The sequence below is a fragment of the Amblyraja radiata genome, chromosome 3, assembly GCF_010909765.2.
Source record: "Amblyraja radiata isolate CabotCenter1 chromosome 3, sAmbRad1.1.pri, whole genome shotgun sequence".
NCBI lineage: Eukaryota > Metazoa > Chordata > Chondrichthyes > Rajiformes > Rajidae > Amblyraja > Amblyraja radiata.
The window spans coordinates 111,029,267-111,047,533 of record NC_045958.1 but is presented as its reverse complement, the minus strand read 5'-3'; the positions used below and the strand labels follow the sequence as shown (position 1 = coordinate 111,047,533).

The 18,267-nt window shown below is 47.0% G+C and overlaps 1 protein-coding gene across 1 annotated transcript; it reads right to left on the bottom strand.

The window, feature by feature from the left end:
• Window positions 1–3,277: 3,277 nt before the first annotated feature.
• On the bottom strand, window positions 3,278–15,355 carry LOC116971594. The gene is made up of 7 exons (XM_033018829.1): window positions 15,335–15,355; window positions 14,556–14,814; window positions 12,959–13,110; window positions 9,969–10,134; window positions 6,541–6,615; window positions 4,696–4,831; window positions 3,278–3,626 (listed from the first exon to the last, which is right to left on the bottom strand). The coding sequence occupies exons 1-7, from the start codon at window positions 15,353–15,355 to the stop codon at window positions 3,356–3,358; spliced, it is 1,080 nt and encodes a 359-aa protein (XP_032874720.1). The 3' UTR covers window positions 3,278–3,355.
• Between the last annotated feature and the right edge of the window lie 2,912 nt (window positions 15,356–18,267).

The window sequence follows — 18,267 nt, the reverse complement described above, 5'->3', positions numbered from 1 at the left end:
AAGGAGAAAGAGAATTAATGCTTCAAGGTGATGACTTTTCATTGACGAGACATGAAGCCTGTTTCTGTACATAGATGCTGCTGAAAATGCCTGAACGTTTCTATCATTCTGTTCATATTTGTGATATTCACGTCTATTCAAGCAAGTTCAAGTGAGTTTATTGTCATGTGTCCCTGTATAGGACAATGAAATTCTTGCTTTGCTTAAGCACACAGAAAATAGTAGGCATTTACTACAAAACAGATAAATGTGTCCATATACCATGATATAAATATATACACACATGAATAAATAAACTGATAGTGTAAATAGCAGAAAGTGGTTATTAATAATCAGAGTTTTGTCCGAGCCAGATTTAATAGCCTGATGGCTGTGGGGAAGTAGCTATTCCTGAACCTGGTTGTTGCAGTCTTCAGGCTCCTGTACCTTCTACCTGAAGGTAGCAGGGAGATGAGTGTGTGGTCAGGATGTTGTGGGTCTTTGATGATACTGCCAGCCTTTTTGAGGCAGCGACTGTGATAAATCCCCTCAATGGAAGGAAGGTCAGAGCCGATGATGGACTGGGCAGTGTTTACTACTTTTTGTAGTCTCTTCCTCTCCAGGGCGCTCAAATTGCCGAACCAAGCTACGATGCAACCGGTCAGCATGCTCTCTACTGTGTATTCTAACTCTGAGATCTTAGTAACTGAACATCTCTACTAGATGGCTTGATTTAAAGCTGAGATCCTTTCAAGCAGAGGGTGTTCACCTAATCGGATTTTCATCAACAGCATTACAAATAATCTTGAGTCTGAAGAAGGATGCTGATCTGTAACGTTGCCTACCCATGTTTTCCAGAGATGCTGCCTGACATGCTGAGTTACTCCAGCATTTTGTGCCTAACTTTGGTATAAACCAGAATCTGCCGTTCCTTTTTGTTATATGTCGTATCCAGTGTTGTGCTGCCATCATCGTAGCCCGAAGCTGGTGTGGATGGTGCCACAAAAGCCAAATGTAATGAAAGCCACGGGCACAATGGGTCACATTGTCTATGTAATTTTGGCCACCGTATCAAATGATAATAATAAGTGAGATGGGACTAGCCTGGAGAAGGCATGGACGGGTTGGGCTACAGGACCTCTTCCTGTATGGCTCTATCTCTCAGTTACTGGTTCATGGGTCTTTTAAACTCGAGAGCCATGCTCCAAGTCATTCAGAATAAAAATCTAAAATTCATGGGGTTTTTTTTCTTTTTCTTTGCAAAGGACTAAAGTTGCTGCCTTACAGCACCAGAGACCCACGTTCCACTGCGGGTGCTGTCTGGGCAGAGTTTGTATGCTCTCCCCATGACCACGTGGGTTTTTTTTGGGTGTCCTGGTTTCATCTCATACTCCAAAGTTGTGCACGTTTGTAGTTTAATTGGCTTCTGTAAATTGTGTGTTAAATAGAATTCGTGTACGGGGGATCGATGGTTGGCATGGAATAAGGCCGAAGGGCCTGTTTCCAAGCTCCATCTCTTAAACTAAACTAAAGACTGGTTATTCACACTTTAATCTCAGCAGGCTAAATGTGTCCCAAGAAACTGTCTCTTTTCATCCATGTCCACCCTCAAAAATCACTATCCTGTCTAGTATCACATCTACCCAGGGGTCCTTCAGTCCCTTGCTTGCATAAAAATGAGAGTGAAATAGCGAGGCAGGGGCAGAGAGAGTAATTCGAAGAACTTTGCAGCACATTGTACCTCTGATCTATATACTATTAAAAATCTCGACTTGTTTGTCTGTCTGTGATCGCGGGAGCTACGTCAAAACGGTGCACAATGCCACAAACCTTTTGCAGAATCTTACTATGCTTTTTCCAGTGGTCATTTGTATCAAGTTTTTTCACATTTGATGTTATATTTCACAAGTTATTGATATTTCAAGGTTTTTAAATTTTTTTAAAGGCAACTTTAACAAGATTTTTACTGCTAAAATCCTTACTCCAGCTTCCAACAAACTTTGATACAAAGTTGTGATACAGGAACACTGCTTCCACCAATATCACAGTCCTCCACCAGGTATTTGCAACAATGTTGCCATGATACAACATTACTCCAGCTCCTGGAAGGACAGGAGGGGGAGGGTGAATTGGTATTGCAATTGCAATTTTTTTTTAAAGTCCAGTGCTGGGGGAGGCAGGGGAGCGCTGCAAACTTACGTTTGGGAACGGGTTGAGTTGGGGGACCACGCCTCCTTTGGGGGCTACGGGTTAGTGGTGCAATATTGCGTTGGGGGTCCAGGCGTCCTATGTGACAGCAGTTGGTCTAGTATGGGGTTGAGAACTGGTGCCCAACGCTGGTGTTGTGGCTCCAGCATTGAGTGGACCCTGAATGTAATGATATCGATAAATAGCTGGGGCGGCGAGGTGTGCCTCCTGCGGCAGTGGAGAGGAGCGGCAGACACGAGGCCTGAAGCTTGGCGCTTCACCCCGGAATGACCTCCAAGGAGAACGGAAAACTTTTAAGAACCAGCCCAAGGTGTTTAATTGAAAAATACTGCCTTCAGTATATTATATTTTGTTCTTAATTTCATATTTGTAATTCATAAGTTCATATTTTGTTGTGATGCCCTAACTTGCACAATCATTTATTTTGCATAATATTTGAAATAAAATTCACTGCTTGAGCTTATTTTTTTATAAAAACTAAATAATCTTTTTTTTTCTAGTTATTTGCTAATTCCAAATGCATGCATACTGGGATCAACCCACACAAAAAACTCATAGAATGTAGAACAGGCCCTTAGGCCCATAATGCCTGTGCTGAACCTGACACCAACTCAGGCTGTGTATTGAATGAAAGAGTTATTAATGTTAACGATTTACATAATTAAACAGAAACATATTTCTCGCTTCACCTTAATTTATTTTTCAATAATTCTCAATTAATCCTCCGCGATAATTCTCAATAAATTCAATCTAATTAGTTCGAAGAAGGGTCCCAACCCAAAACCTTGTCGGTTCATTTCCCTCCACAGATGCTGCCTGTTCCACCAGCATCTTGTTTTGCTTATCCTTTTAGTGAGTTGATTTTCTTTCAAATAAAATGCCAGTCTGCAAGTACAATATCACAATCAATAGATATCATTGGGGGCGGCACAGTGGCGCAGCGTTGGAGTTGCTTCCTTACAGCACCAGAGACCTGGGTTCGATTCTGACTATGGGTGCTGTTTGTACATTCTCCCTGTGACTGGTTTCCTCTTGCATTCCCAAGAATTGCAGGTTTGTAGGTTAATTGGCTTCTGTAAATTGTCCCTAGAGTGTCGTGTCGAACTAGTGTATGGGGATTGCTGGTCGGTGCAGACTCAGTGGACCGAAGGGCCTGTTTGCATGCAACTTAATCACTTGTTTGGCTTTGTTGATTGATGGTAAGCAGCAGCCTTATTTGCCCATCAGTCATTGGCTGACAAGGAACAAAGTCGACACTGATTCCAGGATATTTCCGTATTTCACTAAAATTAGAATTTTCCAGCTTTATTATCAGCTCCTGAAGCTCATAGTTGAGATTTTGTAGCTCTTGAATTTCTAACATTGTGATATCACGTTCCCTCACATTCTTGTCTCTTTCGTGAGTCACAGAAGCTAATTCTTCTTCAAGTACTTGTAACCTGCGGTTGAAATCAAATAAAGCCACGTTAAAGCAGTCTTGTCCTAATTACACAGATGCAGTCACAAGGAACTGCAGATGCTGGTTTACAAAAAGGGTTGGAGTAACTCGGAGTCAGGCAGCATCTCTGGAAGACATTGATAGACGACGTTTCAAGTTGGGGCCCTTCAAGTGACCCTTGCTTTCCCTCTCTCCATCCCTCCCTCTTCCCAGTTTTCTGACCAGTCTGACTGTCCCCTGATTACATTGTATCTCTGTTTGCTTTGTTGTTACCTTCTCCTAGCTAACAATGATCTATTCTACATTTTTCTATCTCTCTTTCCACCCGCCCCCCCCCCCCCCACCACTCTCAGTCTGGAGAAGGGTCTCGGCCCAAAACGTCACTCATTCCTTCTCTCCAGAGAAGCTGCCTGTGCTGCTGAGTTACTCCAGCATTTTGTGTCTATCTTTGGTTTAAACCAGTATGCAGTTCCTTCCTACACATGGGCAGTGTTGAACATGCCAAATGGGAAAGGTGATTGAAGTTTGATCAATGTTAGAACAATATTAATTATTTCTCTGAATTCTCAGTTTAAAGAGGGGTGCCAACCCAAAACGTCTGCCCATTCCCTCCAGAGATGTTGCCAGACCCACTGAGTTCCTCCCGCCTCGAGATTCTAGCATCTGCAATCTTGTGCATCAATGTTAATGATTCCTCCTTCCCCATTTCTTTTCATTCTCTTTGACGGTTCAGTTCATCCACCAGGAATGTTATGGTAGCAGAAAAAGGACATTCGAAAAGAAAGGAGAAGGCAAGTGGTCTGATGAGTACGTTTACGGATTACACCAAAATGTTGAGGTGTGGACAGCGAATAAGGTTGAGCCTAACATCTAATTATCTTCAGTAAAGATTGTAAATTGTCCCTAGTGGGTAGTGTCCAGGGATTGCTGGTCAGCGCGGACTAGGTGGGCCAAAGTGCCTGTTTCCCCATGTACAAATAAACTAAACCAAGTTGATTGTACTGTGTCGCTCATGTACCTAAACAAGCTCTCAACCTCTGTTTTGAAAATAATTTGTATTTCTGGTTTACCTTTGTAAATATCCTTCCCTCATGATTTCCACCTTTTGTCCCAACTCCAGGTTGTCTTCTTTCAGATTTTTATTGGCTTCTTTGGAAAAGAGAAAGATTTCTTTCATGGTTGATTTACCATTTATAGAAATGCGTCCTACCAAAGGCAAAATGAAATGAAGACAGTCAGTGCACTCAAAATGCCGGCAGTTAGTTGTGTCGTAGTCAATGTGTATTGTAAATAAACTTGCCCTCGAACATAGAACAGTGCAGCGCAGGTACAGACGCTTCTGCCCACAATGTCTGCTGATGGAAGCGCCAAGTTAAACTGAACTCTGCCTGCGCATGGTGCATATCCCTCCGTTAGCACGCAACAAAAACTTCTCACTGTACCTCGGTACAGGCATGGGTGGAAATCCCGGGGGGGAACGACACGTCCCTCCCACGTTTTGTGAGGTGGGGGACAATGCCCCCCATGTTTTGTAATCTGGATTTTGAAATTCGGTGAAAAAAAAATCTATTAAAAATCTCCGCTTTCGGCGAGACAGTGGGGGTGGGACAGATGATCGAGGACGCCGATTGGACGAGAGAGACGTTTGTCCACAGGCAATGGGGGGGGGGGGGGGGGGGGGGGCGGGACATGATGATTCAGCGCGATGATTGGAGGAGGGAGGTGTCGGTCAGAGGCAGAAGTAGAGGGGTGGGACTGAGGATAGAGCGGAGCAAAGATCATAGAGCGGAGCTTGACTTGGCCGCGGGACCTTCCACCTCCCTGCTGTCAAATTGCTGCGTCGAGGCTCCCGATGTTGAAGCCCCCGCCGGGGGATGGAAGATCCCGCGGCCGGTTTTAAGCCGTGCCAGGCGATGAAAGGCCCCGCGAACGGGCCGATTCAAGCCCCACGATTTGGGGCAGGCGAAGCTGCTGTTGCTTGAGTTCAGAGTCGCTCACCAACCAGGTCAGGGGCCAAAGCCATGTGTGTGTGTGTACGCTCGCGTGGCCACCAAGTAATCGTGTGTCCCCCCCCCCCAGATTTCCGCCCCTGGGTTCAGATGACAATAAACTAAACTGAAACATTCCCTGCATATCCATGTACAGTAATAAATGCCATGTGATGCTTTACATTAATATAAATGATGAAATAAATGAGCATCAGAAGGCAGCATGGTTGCACAGCACAGTTGCTACCTTGCAGCGCCATGGACCCGGCTTCAAGCCTGACTACAGGTGCTTGTCTACAGAATTTGTACGTTCTCCTTGTGACCTGCGTGGGTTTTTCCAGGATCTCCGGTTTCCTCCCACACTCCACAGACATACAGGTTTGTAGGCTAATTGGCTTGGTATAATGGTAAATTGTTGTGTAGGAATGTGGTAATGGGCAGGGATCGCTGCTCGGTGCTGGGGACTCGATTGACTGAAGGGCCTCTTTCCGCGCCGTATCTGATTATGTGTACGGTTTTATAAAAGATAATATGGAGTTCATAAACTAAACATTTATGCAAAAATCTTAACAATACAGGCAGCATGCAGGTTACATAAAGGTTCCGATCCTGAGAACTGTCTATAAGCCAATTTCTCCATTGTCAAAAATGTCAGTTTTCTATGTAACCCATATCTATATGCTCTTCATACACTGTCTATAATTTGCTTATGTTCATGGGCGAGGAGAGGGATCGCTGAACGGCCCAGATGTAGGCAACGGCTGGAGGCCCTGCAGAAGCCTGGGGCTCGCCTGGATCGGGAGCCGCTCCATGAGACCTGACTTTGGACCGTTGGAAATGGCTCCAAATCTGGCGACTTGAAAAATAATTTCACTGTGTTTTGCCCATGTGGCAATCAAGCGCCATTGAAGCATTGAGCAGCCTTACCTGGGTCAGGGATTGAATGACTGCGCCTCACAGAACTCCAATCTCCCATTGGCAGCTGTGTTGGCTTGGAGCCACCTGGACTCCACACAAAAATAAAAACATTAATGAGATGTAGGATAGACGACCTGACTTACTAAATAAAACAATCCCTGTAACTGAAACCCACTAATCCAGGCAACATTCTGGTAAACCTCCTCCCCACACTCTCCAAAGCTTCCACATCTTGGTTGTAATGGAGCAACCAGAACTGTACGCAATACTCCAAACGTGGCCTAACCAAAGTCTTATAGAGCTGCATCATGACTTCCTGACTCCTGTATTCAATACCCCACAGCAATGCATATTTTACCACCCTATCTACTTGTGCTGTCACCTTGAGTGTGTAATGAACCTGGACTCCAAGATCCCGCTGAACATCAATGCTGTTAAATATATTGCCTTTAACTGTATACTCTCTGCATTCAATGGTTAGGTGACGTTTCAGGTCAGGACCCTTCTTTACACTGATGGATGATGCTTTGTGTTAGAGCCCTTCTTCAGTCTGAAGAGTGGTCCCAACCAGAAAGGTAGTCTATACATTCCCTCCACAGATGCTGCCTGAGCCGCTGAGTTAGTCCAGCACTTTGTGTTTTTTTCTGTTTAAATCAATGCCTGAAGATGTCTATACATAGACATAGAGTTAGATAGATCTGTACATAGACATAGAGTTAGATAGGACTAGCGGAATCAAGGGATATGGGGTGAAGGCAGGCACGGGTTACAAATTGTGGATGATCAGCCATGATCACATTGAATGGCGGTGCTGGCTCGAAGGGCCAAATGCACCTATTTTCTATGTTTATAGGCAAGCCTGACATTTTTTATTCATAGAAACATCTGAGGAGGTTTGTGAGTCTAAGGGTTTATACCTGTGCTGTACTGTTCTAAGTACTATTTATGAGGAATAAAAACAGCGTGTGATGTTTCAGGTGCGACCTTCATCAATCAGCCGCGGTTTAAGAAATGAAGAGAAACACACTGAAAATATTAACACGTCATCCTTTGTCCTCACAGATGCTGACTGCACTTCCAATATTAACTTTCATTTTGCAACTAAGGATCATTGAAAGTTAAAAATCAGTGTCTCTACAGTTTCGTTTCGTTTAGAGATACAGCGTGGACACAGGTCCTTCCGCCCACCGAGCCCGTGCCGACCAGCGATCGTCCCGCACACTAGTTCTATCCTACATGCTAGGGACAATTTACAGAAGCCTATTAAACTACAAACCTGCACGTCTTTGGAGTGTGGGAGGAAACCGGAGCACCCGGAGAAAACCCACTTGGTTATAGGGAGAACATACAAACTCTGTACAGACAGCACCCTAGTCGGCATCGAACTTGGTTCTCCAGCGCTGTTAGGCAGCAACTCTACTGCTGCACCATCACACAAACCAACCTCCCTTCCATTGACTCCATCTACACTTCACAATGCCTCGGCAAGGCCAGCAGCATAATCAAGGACCAGTCTCACTCCCTCTTCTCCCATCACCCATCAGGCAAGAGGTACAGAAGTGTGAAAACGCACACCTCCAGATTCAGGGACAGTTTCTTCCCAGCTGTTATCGGGCAACTGAACCATCCTATCAACAATTTGAGAGCGGTCCTGATCTTACTATCTACCTCATTGGAGACATTCGGACTATCTGTAATTGGACTTTACGTCTGTGGAGCGGCCAGCCGCGTGCGGCGGCGCTGAACTTCACATCGGGAGCCTGGGATCTCTCGCCGAGATCGCCGGTGGTGGAGCTCCATCCAGCGCGGCCTGTCGGCTTCCGAAGCCGCGGTCTCCGGTAAGGAAGCGGCTGTTCCAGTTTTCCCATGCCGCTGTGAGGATTCTTCCGACGCCGGAGCACCATCACACGTAGCGGCGAATGCGGAGGCCAAAATAGGCCCGACTATGGGTGGACATGGGGATGGGGACTGGACTTTGAGCCTTCACTCATAATGGGAACCATTGTGGGGGGATGTTATTTATGTTTACATTTCTTTATTATTGTTATGTTTGTATTATTTTTTATATGCTGCAATGGCAATATGCATTTCACTACACCAATCGATTTATATGACTAATAAAGAACCATTGAACTGGACTTTAGACACAAAATGCTGGAGTAACTCAGCAGGTGAGGCAGCATCTCTGGAGAGAAGGAATTTACTGGACTTTATCTTGCACTAATCATTATTCCCTTTATCCTGTATCTGTACACTGGATGGCGCGATTGTAATCATATTTCTGCTGACTGGATTGCACGCAACAAAACGCTTTTCACTGTACCTTGGTACACGTGGCAATAAACCAAACTAAAGAAGAAAAAAGATTGCTTTTCTTATCTTGGAAAACTGTAGCCAGGTTTCATAATCAAAACTGTAACCAGATTTCAAAAATAATTTCAAAATATATCAGACCCAAAATAGTCGCAAATCAAATAGTCGCAAATCAATTCACATAATCTTTAGGGAAAAAACAATTGTGAGCCTTAAAAAGATTACTAGGGTAGATTATTTGTGAATTGGCCAATATCGCACCAAAGTGCGCCACCAGCAGTGGCTGCCTCGCCAACAGTCTGTCTGTCCTTTCTTTTTGTTAAATTTAGGATGTATTAAAAAGTATGTTGGGGGAAACTTTTTTTAAATCTCTTACCTCGACAGAGATTTTTTCCCGCATCGTATCTCTGTCCGCACTGCGGCCTAACATCGTGGAGTTGGCGGCCTTTCCTGGAGACCGACCAAGCGCTCCAAGCCGCGGCGGTCTGCGGGACGTTAATCCCTTTGCCGCGGATCGCAGCTCCAACCGCGGGGCCTGTGGGATTTAACATCATGAAGCCTGCGGTCTCTGTTAAAAAGAGGCCGACTCGGGAGCTCCATGCCGCGGAGAGAGTTTCGATCAACCCCGACGGGAGCTGCGGGGGGAGGGGGGGGGGGCTTTGATTGCCCCGACTGCGGTTGGTTCGCCTGCCCCGAACGCGGGAGAACAAAGAGGAAGAAGCTTGAACTTTATTGACTTCCATCACAGTGAGGAATGTGGAATCCACTGTGGTGGATGTTTATGTGAACTTTTATGTGGTTGTGTGTCTTGTTGCCAAATCAGAAGGATGTACATGTGACAATACACTGACCTGGATACCTTGAACCAAATCAGAAGTATCTACACTACAGAAGGATCCTTCCCCTAGCTAACAATGATCTATTCTACATTTTCCTTGATCTGCATCCCCTTTGATGTCTCGCTTTCACACCATACCTTTCCATATCTCTGTGTCTCCCTGACTCGCGGTCTGAAGAAGGGCCTCGACCCGAAACATCACCCATTCCTACTCTCCAGAGATGCTGCCTGTCCCGCTGAGTTACACAAGCATTCTGTGTCCCAGTCAATTCTGTTTGTTCCTTACCTGCATATGTCCAGTCCTTGTCTTCAGTGGCCGTTCGAAGAGTCTGAGCGAGGTACCAATATCCCAGCTCCCCCAGAACGCTGCAAAACGACTCGAACACGTGGCTCTCAGCATTTTTAACAATCTCAAGAAGTTTGGCCACCTTCAGTTCCGGCAGGCTCTCTAGCTGTGTGGATCACCAGTCACTGGTTACAGTCAGTTTGGCCAATTACTTTATTTTTTATTAAGTCACGTATATTATTTTTCCTAGTGTACATTACATGATAGCTTTGATGTAAGAAAGCACATAATGACAGACACAATTCTGTCAGGTTCACCAAATAGTCGTACAGCAAAGAACCAGGCCCTTCGGCCCAACTTGCCCATGCTGACCAAGATGCCCCATCTAAGCTAGTCCCATTTACCCTTGTTTGGCCCAAATCCCTCTAGACCTTTCCTATCCACGTTCCTGTCCAACTGTCTTTTAAGTGTTGTTATCGTACCTATCTAAACTCTCTCCTCTGGCAGCTCGTTCCATACAACCACCACCCTCTGAGTGAAAATGTTGCCCCTCTGGTTCCTATTCAATCTCACCCCTCTTACCTTAGACCTAAGACCTTTGGTTATTGATTCACCCTCACTGGTGTTTATCTTGCACTAAACGTTAACTTTAAGAAGGAACTGGAGATGCTGGGAAAATCGAAGGTAGACAAAAATGCTGGAGAAACTCAGTGGGTGAGACAGCATCTATGGAGCGAAGGAATAGGTGACGTTTCGGGTCGAGACCCTTCTTCGGACTGATGTGGGGGTGGGGGGGGAGGGGGGGGGCGGGAAGAAGAAAGGAAGTGGAGGCAGTCGGCTGAGGGAGAGCTGGGAAGGGGAATGCAGGGACTACCTGAAATTGGAGAAGTCAATGTTCTTACCGCTGGGGTGCAAACTGCCCAAGCGAAATATGAGGTGCTGCTCCTCCAATTTACGGTGGGACTCACTCTGGCCATGGAGGAGGCCCAGGACAGAAAGGTCAGATTCGGAATGGGAGATGGAGTTGAAGTGCTGAGCCACTGGGTGATCAGGTTGGTTATTGCGAACTGAGCGGAGGTGTTGGGCGAATCGATCGCAAAGCCTATGCTTGGTCTCACCGATTTTGAGCAGCTGACACCTAGAGCAGTGGATGCAATAGATGAGGTTGGAGGAGGTGCAGGTGAACCTCTGCCGCACCTGGAACGACTGCTTGGGTCCTTGGATGGAGTCAAGGGGGGAGGTAAAGCGACAAGTGTAGCATTTCCTGCAGTTGCAAGGGAAATTACCAGGGGAGGGCGTGGTTTGGGTGGGAAGGGAGGAATTGACCAGGGAGTTATGGAGGGAGCGGTCTCTGTGGAAAGCCGAAAGGGGAGAAGATGGGAAGATGTGGCCAGTGGTGGGATCCCATTGGAGGCAGCGAAAATGTCGGAGGATTATCTGTATGTGTGACGGCTGGCAGGGTGGAAGGTGAGGACAAAGGGCACTAAACTGGGGATGATCAGCCATGATCATATTGAATGGCGGTGCTGGCTCGAAGGACCAAATGGCCTACTCCTGCCCCTTTTGTCTATTAACGTTATTCCCTTTATCATGCATCTACACTGTGGATGGCTTGATTTGAATCATGTATTGACTTTCTGCTCACTGTACCTCGGTACATGTAACTATAAACTAAGTTTTTTTTAAACTACAATATGTAACTATACTTTATAATATGTTTGCTTCTAATTAAAAAAAAATAAAATTTAATCTATAAAAAAAATAAACTAACTAACTAAGCTCGAAGATAGTAACTCAGCGGGACAGGCAGCATCTCTGGAGAGAAGGAATAGGGAACGTTTCGGTTTCACTTGCACCTCCTCCAACCTCATCTACTGTATCCGTTGTTCTAGAGATGGACTCTTATACATCGGCGAGACCAAACGCAGACTGGGCGATCGTTTCGCGGAACACCTTCACTCAGCCCGCCTAAACCACCCTGATCTCCTGGTTGCTGGACACTTTGATTCTCATTCCCATTCCAACACAGACCTTTCTGTCCTCAGTCTCCTCCATTGTCAGAATGAAGCTAAACGCAAATTGGAGGAACTGCATCTCATACTTCGCTTGGGCAGCTTACAGCCCAGTGGTATGAATATTGATTTCTCTCACTTCAGGTAGCCCCGGCATTCCCTCTCTCTCTATCCCTCCCCCACCCAAGTCACACCAGCTTCTCATTTTCACTCAACAAACAGCTTACAATGGCCTGTTTCCTTTGTTATCGTTACTTTTTTGCATATCTTTCATTCACTGTCTTTACCTCTCCACATCAACATCTATATCTCTGCCCGAAACGTCGCCTATTTCCTTCGCTCCATAGATGCTGCTGCACCCGCTGAGTTCCTCCAGCATTTTTGTGTACCTTCTATATCTCTGGTTTCCCTTATCCCTAACCAGTCTGAAGCAGGGTCTCGACCCAAAACGTCACCCATTCCTTCTCTCTAGAGAGTTTAAGAAGGAACTGCAGATGCTGGAAAAGCGAAGGTACACAAAAATGCTGGAGAAACTCAGCGGGTGCAGCAGCATATATGGAGCGAAGGAAATAGGCAACGTTTCGGGCCGAAACTTGCCTATTTCCTTCGCTCCATAGATGCTGCTGCACCCGCTGAGTTTCTGCAGCATTTTTGCGTACCTTCTCTGTAGAGATGCTGCCTGACCCGCTGAATTACTCCAGCATTTTATGTCTATAAACGATCGCTGAGCCTGCTCTTGTTCTCGCCGACATATAGGAGAGTCCACGCTGTTTTATCTGTGTATTTATCTGTTCAGTTCTTTTCTTCTGTACGGTTGGCGAGTGACAGCGCCAACATTCAAAGGAGAACAATAGACAATAGACAATAGACAATAGGTGCAGGAGTAGGCCATTCGGCCCTTCAAGCCAGCACCACCATTCAATGTGATCGTGGCTGTAATCAACATAAATCAAAACAAAACTCAAAGATGATCCCTACCTCAATCTGCCCCACTTGCTCGGTGGTTAAGACTCCCTTCTCCTTCAGAGCCCGGTAAAAGGGGGAAGATAACTTTATCTCTTTGACCAGGGACGCGAAGTGGGTCCGGATTACAGTACCATGGTGATGTGGGCTTTCACCAGCCTTTGCCCCTGTTAGAGGAAGGACATGAGAAGGGTTATAAGTGATCAAAAGGGAACTGCAGATGCTGGAATATCGAAGGTACACAAAATTGCTGGGGAAACTCAGCGGGTGCAGCAGCATCTTTGGAGCGAAGGAAATAGGCGACGTCGCCTATTTCCTTCGCTCCATAGATGCTGCTGCACCCGCTGAGTTTCCCCAGCAATTTTGTGTACCTGGGTTATAAGTGAACCTGCTTTGAGAGCTGATGTGTGTAGTTTAGTTTAGTTTAGAGATACAACGCGGAAACAGGAAACAGGCCTTTCAGACCACCAGATGCGCGATGACCAGCACTATCACTATCCTGCACAGGAGGGACAATTTACAATCTTTGTGCCGAAGCCAATTGTACCGAGTCCGCATCGATCTGCGACTCCCGCATTCTAATACTCTCGTCGGGACAATTTGCAATTTACACCAAGCCAATTAACCTACAAACATGTGTGGGAAAGATGCTGGTTTATAGCAAAGGTGGATACAAAATGCTGGAGTAACTCAGCGGGACGGGCAGCATCTCTGGAGAGAAGGAACGACTGCCTGTCCCGCTGAGTTACTCCAGCATTTTGTGTCTACCTTCAACCTACAAACTGTTCGTCTTTGGAGTGTGGGAGGAAACCGGAGATCTCGGAGAAAACCCACGCGATCATGGGGAGCACGTACAAACTCTGCACAGACAGCGCCCGTAGTCAGGCTTGAACCCGGGTCTCTGGCGTCGTGAGGCAGCAACTCTACTACTGCGCCACCGTGCCGCCCAGATCAACACAGCAGGTAAATTCAGCAGGCGACAAAAGTAGGTTATTATACAGGTATTATCAGGTTATTATACAGGAGGTTAACTCAGCTGAGTTTATTGTCACGTGTACCGAGGTACAGTGAAAAGCTTTTGTTGCATGCTATCCAGTCAGCAGAAAGACAATTAAGCCATTCACAGTGTATAGATAGATGGAAGATAGACACAAAATGCTGGAGTAACTCAGCGGGACAGGCAGCATCTCTGGAGAGAAGGACTGGGTGGGTGACGTTTTGGGTCGAGACCCTTCTTCAGACTTCCAGCATTTTGGGTTCATCTTCAGTTTAAACCAGCATCTGCAGTTCATTTGTACAGAGTTTGTACGTTCTCCCCGTGACCTGCGTGGGTTTCTTCCCGGGTGCTCCGGTTTCATCCCACACTCCAAAGACGTGTAGGTTTGTAGGTTAATTGGCTTCTGTAAAATTGCAAATTGTCCCTAGTGTGTGCGTGATAGCGTTAATGTGCGGGGATCACTGGTCGGCGCGGACTCGGTGGGCTGAATGGCCTGTTTCCGCCCACCTCTAATGGCCTGTACCTCTAAATTAAGCTAAACTAAACCAGGCTGTGCAGGCCATTCACTGGTTGCATTGAAGGCCAGTGTTAGGATGTGTGCGGTTGGTTACTCACTGTAGGTTTGCAGCCCTCCGAATGTCACTCGCTTTTTCCGGCTGCCGAACGGTCTAGACATGGTCTGGAGATTGTGATGACCGCTTGTGTCTAGACCATCCCGGAATCTGACATCCCGACCTCTGCCCCGCTCAGTCCCAAACGTTCGCAGGCCCGGCCGAGGAGACTTTAACGCACAAAACTTTGTTCTTCCAAACTCCAGGTCGAACCCAGTGATTACTGGCGAGCTCAAGTGTCGGGTGTTTGTTTCATGTGGTTGCTAGGTGACATTGGGATTTAGCTGGAAGTTGCTTAGCACAGGCCTACTTATACACCAAGCACGCCTGAGCTAACTTAATGAGGCTGGGCTCGAGGTCAGGAGTGCAGTGGTCATAACTTCAATGTTTCAGTGGCATTTATTTGTCGCAGCTGCAACTCCACAGTCAGATTCTTGTTGCATATTTACACATGAGGGCGCCGCCACAGTTTTGGCGCCATTTCTACAAGCCCAAAGTCCGGTCGGCCTGCATGCTCGGTCTACTGGAGAGGTTCCCGATCCATCACGCCCACCTCAACCCAACCCGAGAGCTTTCAGAGATACTTCCTTCAATTGTGGACGCAGCCCAGACCAACCTCCCTTCCATTGACTCCACGCTGCCTCGGCAAGGCCAGCAGCATAATCAGGGACTAGTCTCACACCAGTCACCCCATCTTCTCTCCTCTCACTTCAGGCCATGGTACTGAAGTGTAAAAACACACACTGATGATTAGGGACAATTAACATTTTAGGTGTTGTGTACCTTGGTTTGTTTGCCCCGCATACCTCGACAGGTCATCTACAGCATGCTCTCCCAGGGACAAAGCGACTGTGGGTGTCCCAGCAAGTGGTGCAAAGATTGTGGCAAGGACCATCTCCACTATTGTGGCCTTGTGGCCAAGCAACTGGAAGCCTGGGCCAGCGACAGAACACGCTGGCGTGCAGCAGTGCGAACAGCAGCCAGCAGCTTCGAGGAATGCCACCTAGAGCTAGCAAAGCCAGGGAGAGGAGGAAAGCTGCCACCCAGAACCCGCCAGCAATGTCCTTCTTCTGCACCCACTGCCCTCGAGTGTGCTCTTCACGACTTGGACTCGTGAGCCATGTCAGAACTCACCAGAATGGAGACTGCACAACCCGCCATCGTCAAAGTCAAAGTCAATTTTATTCGTCACATGCAGTGAAATGAATTTGCCAGCAGCGATACACTTAAAAAGAGAACACACAATATGCAATAGAATTTAACAGAAAAATCTACCACAGCATTCTCCACTGTGGTGGAAGGCAACAAAGTTCAGCCAGTCTTTGATCCGTGATCGGGGCCATGAACCCTCCGTAGTCGCCGCTATGGACGGCCCGATGTACAGGCCCTCTCGTCGGGATGATCCAAACTCCGACGTCGGGACGGTCAAACCCACTCCGCGGCTTGGAGTGGCCGAATCGGCACTTTCCTACCAGAGACCGCGGCTTCAGGATGTTATAGGCCGCAGGCAGGCCGGCGGTCGGAGATCTTCTCCGGCGATCCCCAGCAAGGGATCCCAGGCTCCGGGTGGCAAGTCCACGCCACGCCCGCAGCTAGAAGCCCCGCAGACCACAGCCCCATGATGCCAAAGTCACCAGGCCAGCGATCGGAGCACTCTTCCCTGGCGACCCCCGGCAAGGGTTCACCCGCTCCTCGATGGAAAAAGTCCACGCTGCGCCTGCCTGTGTAGCTCTGGGCCTGACTCCGGGAAAGGCCGCTCCAATCCAAGCTGTTAGGCCGTGAGGGAGGCGACATGGAAAAAGTAGCCTCTCCGTCGAGGAGGCGACCAAAAGCGTTTCCCCCCCCCCTTTTCCCCCCTCGTTAGGGACGGGCCACCACCATCTTGGGTTGCTTGAGTGCAAGATTAAAAGCTTGGTCAGTTAATGAAGGACACTGTGCAGAAATTAGCTATGACGTTGCCTACCTTCACAAACAGAAATGGCACATTAACAGCAGCAGCTTGAGAACAGTGAATATGTAGCCGGTAGAGGAGGCCAGGTAACTTTACCCTCCTGATGGTTTTTGGGCAGATCATTCCACCACTAGAAGCAAGTTGAAAACAAGATTAGTTTAGTTTATTATTGTCATGTGTATCGATGTTCAGTGAAAAGCTTTATTGTTGCGTGGCAATAGACAATAGGTGCAGGAGTAGGCCATTCGGCCCTTCGAGCCAGCACTGCCATTCAATGTGATCATGGCTGATCATCCCCAATCAGTACCCCGTTCCTGCCTTCTCCCCATACCCCTTGACTCCGCTATCTTTAAGAGCCCTATCTAGCTCTCTCTTGAAAGTATCCAGAGAACCGGCCTCCACCGCCCTCTGAAGCAGAGAATTCCACAGACTCACAACTCTCTGTGAGAAAAAGAGCATCCTCGTCTCCGTTCTAAATGGTTTACCCCTTATTCTTAAACGGTGGCCTCTGGTTCTGGACTCCCCCAACATCGCGAACATGTTTCCTGCCTCCAGCGTGTAACCCTTAACAATCTTATATGTTTCAATAAGATTCCCTCTCATCCTTTTAAACTCTAGAGTCTACAAGCCATTATCAGTGAAGACTATACAGGATTACAATCAAGCTGTCCACAGATACTGTAGATACAGGATAAAGGGTGTAATGCTTAATGCAAGGTAAAGTTAAATTAAAAATAGTCCGAGGGTCTTCAATGAGGTAGATGGTAGCTCAAGACCGCTCTCTAGTTGTGGATAGGATGGTACAGTTGCCCGATAACAGCTGAGAAGAAACTGTCCCTGAATCTGGAGGTAGACAAAAATGCTGGAGAAACTCAGTGGGTGAGGCAGCATCTATGGAGCGAAGGAATAAGTGACGTTTCAGGTCAGGTTTTCACACTTCTGTATGTCTTGCCTGATGGGAGAGGGGAGAAGAGGGAGTGACCAGGGTGCGACTGGTCCTTGGTTATGCTGCTGGTCTTGCCAAGGCAACGTGAGGTGTAGATGGAGTCAATGGAAGGGAGGTTTGTTAGTGTGACGGTCTGGGCTGTGTTCAGACACGTAGATGTAAATATTCAACACATGCAAAATAACTTACCCATTCATTCTTTGATTAATCATTTCGATTGAAAGACATGAAGCAGGCTTACAAAACATGGGTGTCACAAGGCTGTCGGCAGACAAGTGCATCCAGCTCATCTGTTCAGTACCTCAAGTAAAATCATAAGGACAGCACCATGATGTAGCTGGTGGAGCCGCTGCCTGTCAGCGCCAGAGACCCGGATTAGATTCCGACCTCAGTTGCTGTCTGTGTGGAGTTTGCACGTTCTCTGTGTTTGCATGGGTTTCCACTGGTTTCATAAGGTCGTATGGAATAGGAGTAGAATTAGGCCCATCAAGTCTACTCCGCCATTCAATCATGACTGATCTATCTCTCCCTCCTAACCCCATTCTCCTGCCTTCTCCCCATAACTCCGACACCCGTTTCCTCCCACATTTTGATTATTATTGTCATGTGTGCGGAGGCACAGTGAAAACCCTTTCTTGCATGCTATCCAGTCAGCAAAAAAATTACCCGATTACTATCAAGCCTGCCACAGTGTAGAGATACATGATAAAGGGACAATGTACAAGGGCGAGTTAAAGCACAGTAAAATCGGAGAGCTCGAGGGTCTCAAATCAGGTAGATGGTAGCACAGCACCGCTCTCTGCTTGCTGGTAGGATGAT